This window comes from Phallusia mammillata, chromosome 1 (assembly GCF_965637545.1).
Source record: "Phallusia mammillata chromosome 1, kaPhaMamm4.hap1.1, whole genome shotgun sequence".
NCBI lineage: Eukaryota > Metazoa > Chordata > Ascidiacea > Phlebobranchia > Ascidiidae > Phallusia > Phallusia mammillata.
The window spans coordinates 14,421,918-14,434,915 of record NC_137252.1 but is presented as its reverse complement, the minus strand read 5'-3'; the positions used below and the strand labels follow the sequence as shown (position 1 = coordinate 14,434,915).

The following is a 12,998-nucleotide window of genomic DNA, read 5'->3' as shown; positions in this document are numbered from 1 at the left end:
GACCTAAAAATCGTCTTAACTGATGAGTAGCTAGCCTAGGCTACTGAGACCGATTGCGACATTATTTCGTGCAAATTTTGCAATAGTTGACGAAATTAGCTGGTTTCGACTCGACTTATCAATATCACATTTGAACTTTTCAATATTTTCTGTCACAGTTAATTTAGATGTAGGTGTGCGACTTTGTGATCTGGGGTTTACGTGTTTTAACCGTAACCATAGGCCTATGTTTTGCCCTGTGCTGTGACTGGACGCTGCTTTTTGCATTATTGGTGTACGAGCCAATCACAAGGGCACATGTGTATAATTAAACGCTTTTATTCGTGGTATATATACAATCGCTTTATTTCAGCTCTTTTGTTGTAATCCTTATTTCTAATCCTTCTATTTGACTTGTGCTTGCTTATATCAGCGTGTTGCTTTCTTTTGTCAAGAAGTAAAAAACAAACAAACCGAAGTGCAGGACACCTGTGTAGCCTATACTTCAGCAAATTTATTGATGGCAATTAAAGTTAAACAAGCGTTAACTCCGTTTATCTGACTCCTAAAAGGTATCTACGTTTGTTTAAAGTTAAACAATAGTGATTCTTAAAATGACGAAGACTCCAATCACAAAAACATAACCTTCGAGTTTTAATTTAGCCTATACAAACTAGACAGCGACAAAGGCGACAAATCTCTTAAAAAACTAAACCGTTTCCTAAAACCTTTTGACACTCCAAACTTTGGAGTCCAAAGTAACCACTGAAACCACTAATTTTTTGCATGAAATTATCTGACTTATATAGCCGTGAGAGTCCAATGTATAAGAAATAATTAATCAGCGTACACGAGCCGTTGTCAAGGTCGTCAGGGTGTAAAGTCATTTGTACACAACGCTAAAGGTTGAAGTTTATGTGAGTAGCTCCTGTGACTATTATTCTTGACATGAGTTTTGTTGTCCAGTTGCTTAAGGCGAAATCAAAACAATCAAAAGTTGTTTTCGCTACCACGTATAAAACAATAAAAATTCCTGACCGAAGTACACCAGGCAATCAAACGAACACAACCAACTTTGGATACAAAATCGAATGCGAAATATGACGTAACATTGATACTTTACACAACTTGAACGTTTTGCGTCACGGTCCACTACACCTGTTTGGGAGTTTCTATGACTTTGTCCTGACAAACACATGTGCTTGGAAGGTTAAGAACGGTGGTACCAGCGGTGGGTATCAGCCGGTTCGCACCGGTTCTATAGAACCGTCTCACGAAATTTGATGAGATCAGCGAACCGGTTAGCATTCCTGGTTACTGTCAATGGATTTACTGTCAATGAACCGGCTGAAAAATATGACTTTTATGATAATACCGACTAACACAAATTTTAATGCCACCACTGAGTGGTACCCTTTTAATTTGTGGCGAGGCGTAATATATATCACACACACGAGCAAACATTAACATAAACCTGTAACTCGAGCGCTGTACTACAGAGTTTTAGGTGCACGAAAATTTACACGTAAATGCTTATTTCTAGCTTCTATTGACTGTTTCCTATGTTTGGTTCTTTTAAGCGACTGCTTGATTTGGCATGTTTTTTTTTATCTTTTTTTGTGAAATGACTGACGAGGTACAAACTCATGATACGGACAAAAACGAATAACGCTGCAGCGATGCTTTAAGAACGTCAATTATGCCCCAAGATCAAATAATTTTGGGGCACAAAACGTGTAAAATTAGGTCGCGAGTGGATGTTTACAGTTTACAAAACAAGCGCCAGGCGTATAGATGGCGCGCTTAATTTTTTTTTTAAAGGGGCAATTTACTTCAAACCAATATTGGTGGATTTAAACTCTTTTTAGCAGGCAGGATAAGAATTGTGTAAAAAACTAAAGCACTGCCTATTAATCCTTCCCAATAACGCAATGCAGCATTTTCAGATCGTTTCACGTTAGTTATTACAAAGTTTAGTTTAATTTTTTTTGGAGACGTTGAAGGATAGAAATTGAAAATGATAAGGCGCATAAAACAAAAGGCACAACCATAAATGAACAATTGTGAACCGACGCAGTTTAACGGATGCAGTTACAATGTCAGCGCTTTGATTCAGCGGGGCGCAGTCTAAACACCGGACGCGGAAGTAGATCGAAACTTGAAAAAAAGACCAGATACAGCATTGTTTCCCACAATATTTGCCACAGGTAACATTTCGCATGCTTACCTGTATTGGTTAATAAGCAAAATCAGCCGATGCAGAACTTGCATTCTGTAGTATAGGCGTTTGTTCTCCTGTGCTTGGAATATAGTCGGATGACCTGCTGTTGACATTGGTGAAGATTCACTTTCAGGCATGTTGACGGTACTTACCGTCATGGCATGGTGGTTGGTCATACCGCGAGAAACAGAAGCAAGTAAGCGAAGATAACATTGTTAAAAGCGTACAATTATTTGTGCTGCAAATGACATCTGAAAACTAGGTTTTTATTACACACAAATTGTGCACTTTCTTGGTTTTGTACAAACCCTTGTGGTACGTTTATAATTCAAACCCTAATTTTGTATGTTATAGTGATGCAAATAAAAATACAAATCTTTGTTCAACAAAAGATTCCGTGTTAAGAAAAAAACTAACGTAACAACTGTAGAGTATAAAATCCGTTTGTTTTGTTATTTATTTAAACACTAACCTTCGTTTAAAAAATGTACTTACTTTATGATTAATCTTACGAATGCTTACAATAAATAATTTTGTTTTAGCCGCGTGTACTACGACCACTCCACCACCAGTTATTGATCAAAACTCGTTGCTCACTTTTACTGATCTACGTATTTCTTGTGGAACTGCCACAGTGGAAGCCAGGTGCTTGACTTTTAACCCTCTTCTTTTATCAAATTAAAATGGAGAGATTTATCGCATACACGCAACTGCCAGTAAAACAAAGATTTCGTGCCCTACATAATTTAAGTCGGGGAACATGCAGTTAAATGTTTAGTATATTAAGCACCGGTGCAAAATAAATCTATTTGTGTAAATAAATCGCAAATATTGAAAAAAAATCTTAAAAATTTAGATGAAACTTTTTTTTTTTAAGAGAGGGATAGAGAATAATGTTTGGGCGCAATTATAACTCTTGTCTTGTTTGGCAACATTTAAACATACAGTGGAGTTAACTTGAATAAAACTTCAGCAGTTACTATATTCGACCTACAGCACATTTAAGTTTAAAAATCGCATTGTTTTTTTTAAAGAATGGGCGCATGCGCTGTCCAGTGCCTTGGACATAACTCGACTGAGGAAATCGGAATAACCAGCCCAACATTGACCAACGTCACAATGAGCGACGTTGCAAGCGGATGTACTCCGAGATTACAAGGAAATGACACCGTTTTTACGATCAATATTACGGACTGTTCACCAACCCAATCGGCAAGTAAAGCAGAGGCACCGAAAACATAATCAGCATTTACTATAGAGTAGATATAAGACACAAACCTGGCCCAATAATTGGAAATTAACATAGAAAATGATTTTATTTTAAAACTTTTGAGTGTGAAGTTTTGTTGTTGTTTTCGGTGAAGATAAGATCATTAAAGAAATATGTAGTTAATGTGTATATTTTATTTCAGCTTAAACACTAAAACCAGATGTAATTTTTTTTTGTCACAACATGGTTTGTACGAGGGATGAAAACCTCAATAGTCTGTGTTTATCTTTAGAGCAACTCCACCCACTCAATATACAACTACGCCATAAACTCGTTTGCAAATCCCAACATCCAACCAGTCACGCAACGCGGAGTGGATATTTCTTTCCGGTTCAGTTGTATCTACGTGCTCGGTGTGCGATCGACTTTACAGCTGGCAGCGCCTTTGCAGTACGTCCCGTTTTTGTTGAATTTAGGTTAAAAAAAAGGCTTATAAATATTTTATCTTAATCGGGTGAGTTCTACATAGAAAGGTAACAATCTAGACCAATTGCCGAAAAACATGGCTTGCTCACTTGCTGGTTTTCAGTACAGTATAAACTCGCTGGACCTTCTTGACTTTTAACAGATTGGATATTATTGTGGGTTAAACATAAATAGACTAAAAATAGAACAAAAGCGAATAAAGCCTATGTCAGCAAAGATGTTTTGCGACAATACGAGCTTGCATTTCGACGAAAAACTAAACGTCCAGTGTATCTGTATCTGTTACAGATTGGAAAGAATGGAGGATAAATCCTCCGCGCAATATTTTGGATTTCCCCTTGTAATCCGCGCAAATTTAGGCTTCTTACGTGTAATCCACGAAAAAAATTTTGTCCGCGCAACTTAGCACAGCTTTCGTAGGTAACTACAATAAACTTTCTTTAAAATTTTATATTTACGTTGCACAATGAAGTTCTATGTCGTCACAAGCCTTATTTCACGAACAATCCACGCAAATCAGTCAAGCACATCGAAACTTGTCGAACGTCACGCTTGAAATAACATTTCTATTTCGCTAACGTAGTCGTTAAAAGTACATTTATCTGTATTTTTAGGACGTAGTTTGACTATTAAAGTGACTGTCGGCTGGGCAAGTTACATGAAATAATGTTTTCTGCATGACAAATAATTAAAAACAGTTAAGAGCAGTTTGGCAATCACAAACTATCCCCATGAAACAAATCAGCAAAATGTTTGAATCGTTATAAAAATGAAAAATTGTAGAATCTAGCACAGTGGTTCCCAAACTTTTTCATATTTTTTTCAAAACGGTCCCTTTGCCATTATTTCGAGGGCTCGCGGTCCTTAAGCCTAAATGTGTATTTCATAAAAACGAAAGTTGATTGCAGGGTTTTAGCAAGTTATGCCCGATTGCGCATAACAATCATCCAAATACAGCATGTGACATCACTAACAGGACAAAAACATTACGATTGTGCGCGAATAATTGCATTTTTGATAGTTGTCATTCAATAAAGGCCATTGTTTAGCAATGGAGACAGTCGATTCTTAACTCTACTTTGATTTAAACTTATTTAGTGGCACAAACCGACGCCAAATAAGATAATAGAATTACTTCAACCGCTTCGCGGTCCCCCCAAAATTGCCTCACGGACCCCTAAAGGACCGCGGACCCCAGTGTTTATTACTTTATTTAGTTGTTCTTTTTGTCGGCTGGATAGTCTTGCACGCGTTACATACAAATTGCGGTAATCGTTAAATCCACCTGTCAATCAAAAGTCTATCAATCCGCGCAGAAAATTGTAATTCCGCGCAAAAATCCGCGCAATTATTTTGACGAAAAAAATATCCTTCGCGCAAAAATAAAACTTTCCAATCTGGAATCTGTCATGTATCGTAAGTTGTTAATTTTACGAGCGTGGTCGAAATAATTATTACTGTTTTTTTGTTTGCAATTAGATCTTCTAGTTTGTCCTTCACGCCTGTCTCGGTCGAACTTGCGATTGCCATGGCCCTTTTTAACGATTCAACTTTTTCCGTGCCGGTAGCGGGCGATCTCACTCTTACCGTACCATCTTACATTTACGTTGGTCTGACATTTACCGATGGAAATGCGAATTACCTTGTGCTGCAGGTAAGTCCAGTGTCATGCTTTCCACACTCAGGTTTATATACATATTGTATGCACAATATGCATGATAATCTTGGATGATGCATCTGCAGAATATTTTTTTCATGTTAGTAACGAAATCGTTATCAATCTCACAAAAATCATAATTTTGATTTTGTTAGCGCACATGTGCAGTGACGTTGTAAAATGGGATTTTTCAAATGTTATATGGTACACAGCGGTTTTTAGGTTTTTAAACTACCCAGTGTAACTTACAAGATTGACTATACCGTTTTTCTGTTTTGTTGTCGATTACAATAACAGCCACCCAAGAAACAAAAGAACTTCTAAAATACTGCGGTACACTAACGGTCAAAATGTTTTTCAGGCAGTCACATGTTGGGCGACACCAACTAGTGATTCAACTGGCGCACGACAGTACGCCATTATCGCCAGTGGGTAAGCTATTTAGATTTTAAGGTCTATATATAACCTACGTAGGTCTACATTTAACATGGCATATATGGGAATGTTTGGGAGCCCGGTATAAATCGGTATAACTTCTTTAATTGGTCTCACGTACTATTATTTTCTTAATAAGTGTGCCGTGGTCTCTGCTTCACATTAGCGCTTCAAGGCTTCAGTTTTCAGCTAAGAATTTATGTTTATCTTAAGTAATCAAATAATAACCACAAATATGTAATATTTTTAGTTGCGCTGCGAATCTTAGTGATTCTACTTCCGTGCTTCTTTATGAAAATTACTACTCTTCTCAAGCTCGATTTGCTGTAAAAGCTTTTACATGGGCAGGCCTCACTCTGGCTAAACAAATGGTGTATCTTCATTGCGATGTGGCGGTTTGCGATACAGTGCTAAACGATACATGCACGTCCAAGGTATTTTTCATTAAGTTACGAGGTCTATTTTGATGATCAATTTACGTTTTGACGAGCAGAATTGCGTGGGCCTGTCAGAAGCCAGACGCAAGAGGTCAATACAAAGTCATCTGATTACTGTAGGACCTGTAAGAATACGAGGATTCGGAACAGCATGTGGAAAAGTTAGTTTGACCAACTTTTTGCCTAATTAAAAATAGGAGTACTTTTTTTAAAGAAACTACTTTTTTAGAATATTCTCTGGATCAGAACGCTTTTAAAATATTGTTCAAATTTTTGATTTAAAATTTGCATTTATCATAAGACGCTTGTAGTTGACTAAACACATAATAACTGTCATAAGTTTACGAAACATCATTTTAAGCTTACGTTATGTAGCAACTAAGCGTTTCCGTTCACACCATCGAAACAACAACGGTAACCACAGTTGGTATTGCATTGAAATAATTCGTCTGCAGAATTTGTAAGAAAAATAACAGCATAAGCTGTCAGTGTTCTAAGTTATAGTTTTTCAATTTGAACCAAAACCATATTTGTACCTTTTCTTTGCACTACGCTTATTATGTTTTCATCACGAAAGTTTGCGAACATGAACGCTTTGGCCCAAAATTTCTACAAAACTTAATTTAAGCCTGTTAGTCTCCAGCAAAGTGCACATTATTCAAGTGGCACTACAAGAAATTGGTCGTAATGTTTTGTACTTTAAAACAGGCGAAAGCAATCTGCGGGCTATTAAATAAAGGTTGCGCAGTCAGCGGAGAAGATTGTATTTCATACGATTAAAATTACTTGTAGCTGTAAAATGTTTGTAAACTATATAGTATGCAAAAAGCAAAGGTGCGGTCCGCGGCCTAATCTTGTCATACGTTAAAGATAAAAAAAGGTTGCAGGTCACTGCTTAAAAGCATTATGCGACTGTTTTAAAGTTATTTTCCTGTTGTAAAGATAAACGGAGGCTGTGCTCACATGTGCAGCGAAGATGATCTTGGCCACGTTCTGTGTTCGTGCTCAGTCGGTTATGTTCTTCAAAATGATCAGAAATCTTGCAAACGTAAGTTACCTGCTTGCAACAAACCAAATCGTTTTATTTGCTTGTGTTAGGCAATTTTTAACTGCAAACAAACATTTTTGCTTTGCTGGAATTTGTAATTAGTTGTCACAAAAGTCGGCAACCTACCTCAAAGAATATTAGATTTCTGAACCGCTGTCGAATAAACCACTAAAACATTAGGCATTTGTGTGTGAAAGCGATATTTCCCCTTAAATAGTCGATATTTCCCCTTAAATAGTCATCAAATTACTGCAAAAGCGTTTTCTTTTTCTTCAGTCAGGAGCGAAAAACCGTGGCGAGTTGAATCACGTGACGGAGTTGGGCTTTCAATGGAAGATGAAAAACAAGAAAATACAGTGGGAGATTACATTCTATTCGCCGCAGCGTCCATTATTCTACTAGTTACCGTCGGTCTCATGTTTGCCATGTTCTCTAGAAAAACTCGGTACAAACGTAAATACAAAGGAGCACATGAGCTGTAAGCAAGAGTTGACAAAGTGATTTTGACAGTTTGTTTTTTCAGATGTTGTGATCTGACAGTTTGTACAGTTGTGTGTATAGTGCTATGTTTTTCGTCGTATAATAGTTATTTGCCCAGTTAGCAGATGTTTTCACGTGCTGGTCTTATCTTTTTCGCGTTTATATTTTGTTTACATCTCGCACTTCGCTCACGGCACAGCAGTTGGTTGTCCAACAGGAGTTTAAAGGTGCAAAACAATGCATATGAATATACCCGATCAATTAAAAGGCAAACATTTAAATCATAAAACTGGTTATGTGCATTTTAAAAACAGGTCATGTCAATACCAAACAAAAGCTTTTAAAACTAGGAAGTAAAGTGCACATGAAAAGCGCATAGTAAATAGAAACAATAGAGTACAAACGTCTCCCACCTCGATAACCTTATTTTCATATTGTTTCGAAAATCACAATTTACTCCTAAATAAAACGCGCACAATAAACTGGGAAATACATCATGATGAGCCGGTGACTTATGAAAGAATAATGATAACTGGTGATACACTAAAATTTCGCAAAAAGATATTCATTTTTATGTTTGTCTCCCCCGATCAAACTTTACTTAAGTTCACTTACATTAAAAAAGTAAACATTACCGAACCAAGTATGTAAAACGACCAATTATCAAAAATGCCAGTCATGAAGTCCGGAAAATCCTTTTTAACATGAAAATTATGTGTTCGGTGATCCTTAACGAGTTTACTTGCATTGACAACATAAGTTATGGAAACCTACTATCAACAAGACATTAAGGGCATATAACGCCACACGCCGCAATTACTTTTTAAACTTAAAAATTTCCTCAGTTAATTAATGTTGAACAAAAGATTTCAGTTTGCACACATATTGAGTGGTGACACTTTAGACCAGGGGTCGGGATTTTCGAATGGTTAGTTTCGTAAGAGGCATACACTACATTTTTTACTTTAAACACTAAAACGTATGAATTAAAGTGCTCAAAAAGATTGGTTTTGTGTTAAGTCAACACTTCTGCGTTAGGAAATGGAAACTTTGTCTGAGATTTGTCTGAGAGTCAGACGCATTGAACAGAAGATCCACCCTTGGCTGACGAGCCTGGGGTTTTCGACCTCTGATTCAGACTGTTGACGTGACCTGGGAACGAACAAGGGTTTGTTCAGTAGATGGCTGATTGGCCAATTGCTGTATCGCCGCCACCTTTCCACGCAACTGGCGTATGAAAGTAATAACAATCGGCAGTGTGTTAGAATAGATAATTGGATTCAAGGCGCTGTTGATGGGCAGTAGGATGATTGCTGAAAAGGCGTACGCATAAGAGGGAATAACCATACCAGACATGCTGAGAAAAGTCATGATGCAGATCGGAAGCCAGCAGCAAAAGTCGGTAGCAATAAGAATGGATATTTTCCGTTGCATGGTTTTGTTTCCACTTTGCGCTTTGTTTCTTACATGGTTGGACTTGGTCGAATGCTTGTAAATTGCAATGTAGGAGGCAAGAATAAAAAGCAAGGCTATAAAGTTAAATGTGATTACCACCGAAGAGTAGATGTTGAAATCGGGACCGTCGCCATGAAGGCGATAAAATTTTGGCATACAAACGCCATTGGCGCTGTAAAAGCCATGAAAGCCAAGCGGTTTAAATGCTTTGTCCGGGAACTTATCGTTTATAAAGTGAACCAGATCGTGCCAATCGGTTGGGACAAATAAGTGCCGCGAAATGGAACGAAGAGCAGTTAAACGCAGAGCATACTGATGTAGTTCAAAAAGTTTCACTGAGCCAGTTTTAAAATATGGCGTGCTAGGAATTAACATGTCTGTGACCATTTGTGGCGCAAGGGCGCGTGATATCGGGAGAAGTGCTATTAGGAGCGAAACAAGCCATGTAATAGAAATCCACACAAAAACCCAACGGACCTGCATGTCTCGACTCTTAAACGGGCGAAAAACACCGTATAGCCGATAAGAGGTTAAGCAAATGAGGGTCAACACCGATGCTTCACTGGAAAGAGTCGTTATAACGCCGATTGCATTACACGCACTACTGGCCCGCCAAGGTCGGTCGCGTAAGCAGTACTGACCTGAGAATTGAACTGATTTCACACCAATAATAATCAAGCACAGTCCCATCATAAAATCTGCAATCGCAAGGTTAATGATAAGGATGTTGTTGATGGCAGCGATAGATGAGGCGTTTTTCTTGTGACGCACCGAGTATAGATATCTGGACGTGATTACCACAACAGTGCAGTTGCCTAGCAACGCCAGTATGGCCATGATCCACACAAACGCTCGGAGTCCCGGAGACGCAATCATGTCTGTTTTTGAAGACACCGTGTGCGTGGCGCCGAATTCCTCAGGGCATTCATCGGATAAATCGGTGCAGTCAATTCGACCATCAAGCACCTGTTGAGATGAAAGTTAGTAGATGGCTTCGAGACGTAATGCTATTTTTAGAAACTTTGTCATTTCCAAATTTATATCAAGACGAAAAGGTTAAACGTGAGTAATAACAAGATAAACACGCAAGAAACGCATGACTGATGCTTTTTTGTTACCTTTTGTCTGTCGACAAACAAAGGATTTTCGTTGTTGCAGTAAAAATGTGTCTTGTTGCTGCAATTTTTTTCATCCGATTTATCGAGACAATTCACTTTTCCATCACAAACTTCCGACAAAGCCACGCTAACTTTTTTTCTTTGTCCTGGAAAACGCCAAACTTAACGTGATACTTGCATCAGTGTGCTAACGTTTTAATCCATAATTAAATTCTGCCCAAGCTGAAAGTTATCAAGGAACTTTCAACTTCGTATATGGACTATACGTGTTAAATAGGATTATTTTTAAATTGCTTTGCTTCTAATTGTCAAAATAGTTTCATCATCAATATGTGTTAGATTTAGAAAAATAATCCGCAATGATCTAACTTATTACGTAATTATTTCGAACCGCAAAAAACATTAACGTAACATACCAGAATACCATTTTACAGTCCCGGCGTTACATTGGAATCTGGTAGCGTCGCAGTCAGTCTCATCCTCGCCGAGATCGCATTCTTCGATGCCGTTGCAAACCGACAGGCCTGCCACATATTTAAAGATACCACACTCCCGAACTTTCTTGTCACTGTGTTCAGTCACAGCTGAACGGATAAAACTCGGCAGTTCTATCTGAAAAATTTAAACTTGAAAGACTTTAGATTCAGCTACTTTTGATCAGCAATTTTCAAATGTACCCTTTTTAATGGTATTGTTTCGCAGACATTCGGTTTCTGTGGACAGTTCGCTTCAATTGAGCATTCGTCTTCAAAAAACAAGCACTCGACTTTGCCGTCGCACCTAAACGCAAATCTTATTGTGGCGAGGGAATTAGAAAATAAGGTGTTTAACGACATACGTACGGAACAGCTCGCTTCTGAAAAGCCTCTTCCCCAATATGGCTAAGGTTAAAGTTGGATATCAGTTGTCGAAACATGCTCGGTATCGGGTGACAGGCGTAGCTCTTGTTTGCTGGTATTGGCTGTGGTCGCCCTTGGAGGGAGCAAAACCTCTCGTCAACTTCCGAAGTGATGCAATCAGTGGTACCGTCACACACACGATTAGATGCCACGCACTTGTCATCGCACAACATTTCCCCCTTTACACATTTGTCGCATGCCTTGTCGTCCCTATAGCAAATGTTAGCACAAACCTCGCGTAGGGTTGTTGTGTTAAAGCTATCTGAACAAAGGCATTCGTCGGAAAAGTCAGGACAGTCAAGCACACCATCGCACAGCTGGCGTTTAGCAATTATTGTTCGGTTGTCTAGGCACATGGCGCACTGGAAGACTCCATTTTTAAAGCATACGTCGGAATCATCATCACACCATGACAGCTCATCGCGCAAAGACCACTGAGGCACATTACAATATTTCCTGTGCTGTGTCACGCCTGAAACGTGTTTGTAACACTTGAAACCTGGCAAAGCTGTAAAGTCGTCTTCTGCATTGGGACAGTCGGTAAATGCGTCACACGAATATTCCCACGACAGACATTTTTGTGGCTGGTTGGGACATCTAAACATACGTGGATCTTGGCACGACTCAATTTCGTCGCTGCAGTCTCCGCAGTTGTCAAAGCCATCACACAGCATGTAGTGTGGAATACAGCGTCTGTTGTTTCTACAGGTAAACTCATTCGGCTTACAAGAGCCACTAGCGTTTCGAGGATATTCATCGCTTCCGTCCAAGCAGTTACGTTCCCCGTCGCCTATCCAAATCCTCGGAATACATCTCCCAGATGTCATGCAATGGAACTCATTATCTGTACAAGAAACCTGTGCAGATTCGTCAGAGCCATCTAGACAATCGGAAAAACCGTCTCTAACTCTATATCTTAATATGCACCTGTCACTGTCATGACATTTGAACTCCGTTTCGTTGTAGCAATTCAGCAAAGCATTCGCCTCATCGCTACCGGATCCTTTGCAGTCAGTAACGTTGTCCATTACCCATTCCCTTGGAATACATCGGCCATGTGTCGGTTTCGCTTTGGCAAAGGGAACAACGCAACGTACTTCGCTGGCTCTGCAGTTGGAAAGTGCTACTTCCTCGTCGCTTCCATCAGCAAATTTCAAACTGTCGCAATCTCGGTTTCCGTCCATTACTATCCAACGGGGAATGCACCTTCTTGTTTTGGAACAGGTAAATTCTGCTCAAATAATAAATTGATATAATAAGCAATTTGCTTAACATGCAAACTTAAACAAATGAATATCATAGAGCTACTAAACCCTTCCTCACGACAGACTCACGTTTAGCTAAATGTTTAATTGGTCGCGCAACGAACTGAATTATTTGTTTAGCAGCGAAAAAGGGACAGGTTTAGGAAAATTTTAAGTTAGAAACTACGTTTTAAAATTACTTTTATTGTAATTGCCATGATGATACCCCAACCCAATTAGACCTAACCGTCCACATTTTTAGAGATAAATTGTTATAAATGGGTGTTAGTGTTTTTAGCGTCACCCATCAGTATGTAGCTAAATGTAGG

At 38.7% G+C, this 12,998-nt stretch overlaps 2 protein-coding genes across 2 annotated transcripts; one reads left to right on the top strand and one right to left on the bottom strand.

The window, feature by feature from the left end:
* Nucleotides 1–453: 453 nt before the first annotated feature.
* LOC145208932 (uromodulin-like) lies at nucleotides 454–8,210 on the top strand. The gene is made up of 10 exons (XM_080079179.1): nucleotides 454–2,396; nucleotides 2,743–2,845; nucleotides 3,235–3,412; nucleotides 3,703–3,860; nucleotides 5,376–5,550; nucleotides 5,915–5,985; nucleotides 6,239–6,422; nucleotides 6,482–6,586; nucleotides 7,368–7,473; nucleotides 7,750–8,210. Exons 1-10 carry the CDS (start codon nucleotides 2,336–2,338, stop codon nucleotides 7,953–7,955), a joined length of 1,347 nt encoding a protein of 448 aa, XP_079935305.1. The 5' UTR covers nucleotides 454–2,335; the 3' UTR covers nucleotides 7,956–8,210.
* An 877-nt stretch (nucleotides 8,211–9,087) lies between these two features.
* On the bottom strand, nucleotides 9,088–10,565 carry LOC145234618 (G-protein coupled receptor GRL101-like). Its single transcript, XM_080099363.1, has 2 exons — nucleotides 10,527–10,565; nucleotides 9,088–10,374 (listed from the first exon to the last, which is right to left on the bottom strand). Exon 2 carries the CDS (start codon nucleotides 10,282–10,284, stop codon nucleotides 9,088–9,090), a length of 1,197 nt encoding a protein of 398 aa, XP_079955489.1. The 5' UTR covers nucleotides 10,285–10,374; nucleotides 10,527–10,565.
* Nucleotides 10,566–12,998: the final 2,433 nt, after the last annotated feature.

What these genes read in the sequence shown, in the direction of transcription:
- LOC145234618 (XM_080099363.1), bottom strand. Translation starts at nt 10,284, where the DNA reads ATGATTGCGTCTCCGGGACTCCGAGCGTTTGTGTGGATCATGGCCATA.
- LOC145208932 (XM_080079179.1), top strand. Translation starts at nt 2,336, where the DNA reads ATGTTGACGGTACTTACCGTCATGGCATGGTGGTTGGTCATACCGCGA. An exon ending in CAGCTGGCAGCGCCTTTGCA is followed by an intron (nt 3,861 to 5,375) that starts GTACGTCCCGTT and finishes GTTTGCAATTAG; the next exon opens with ATCTTCTAGTTTGTCCTTCA. An exon ending in TCGGAACAGCATGTGGAAAA is followed by an intron (nt 6,587 to 7,367) that starts GTTAGTTTGACC and finishes CCTGTTGTAAAG; the next exon opens with ATAAACGGAGGCTGTGCTCA.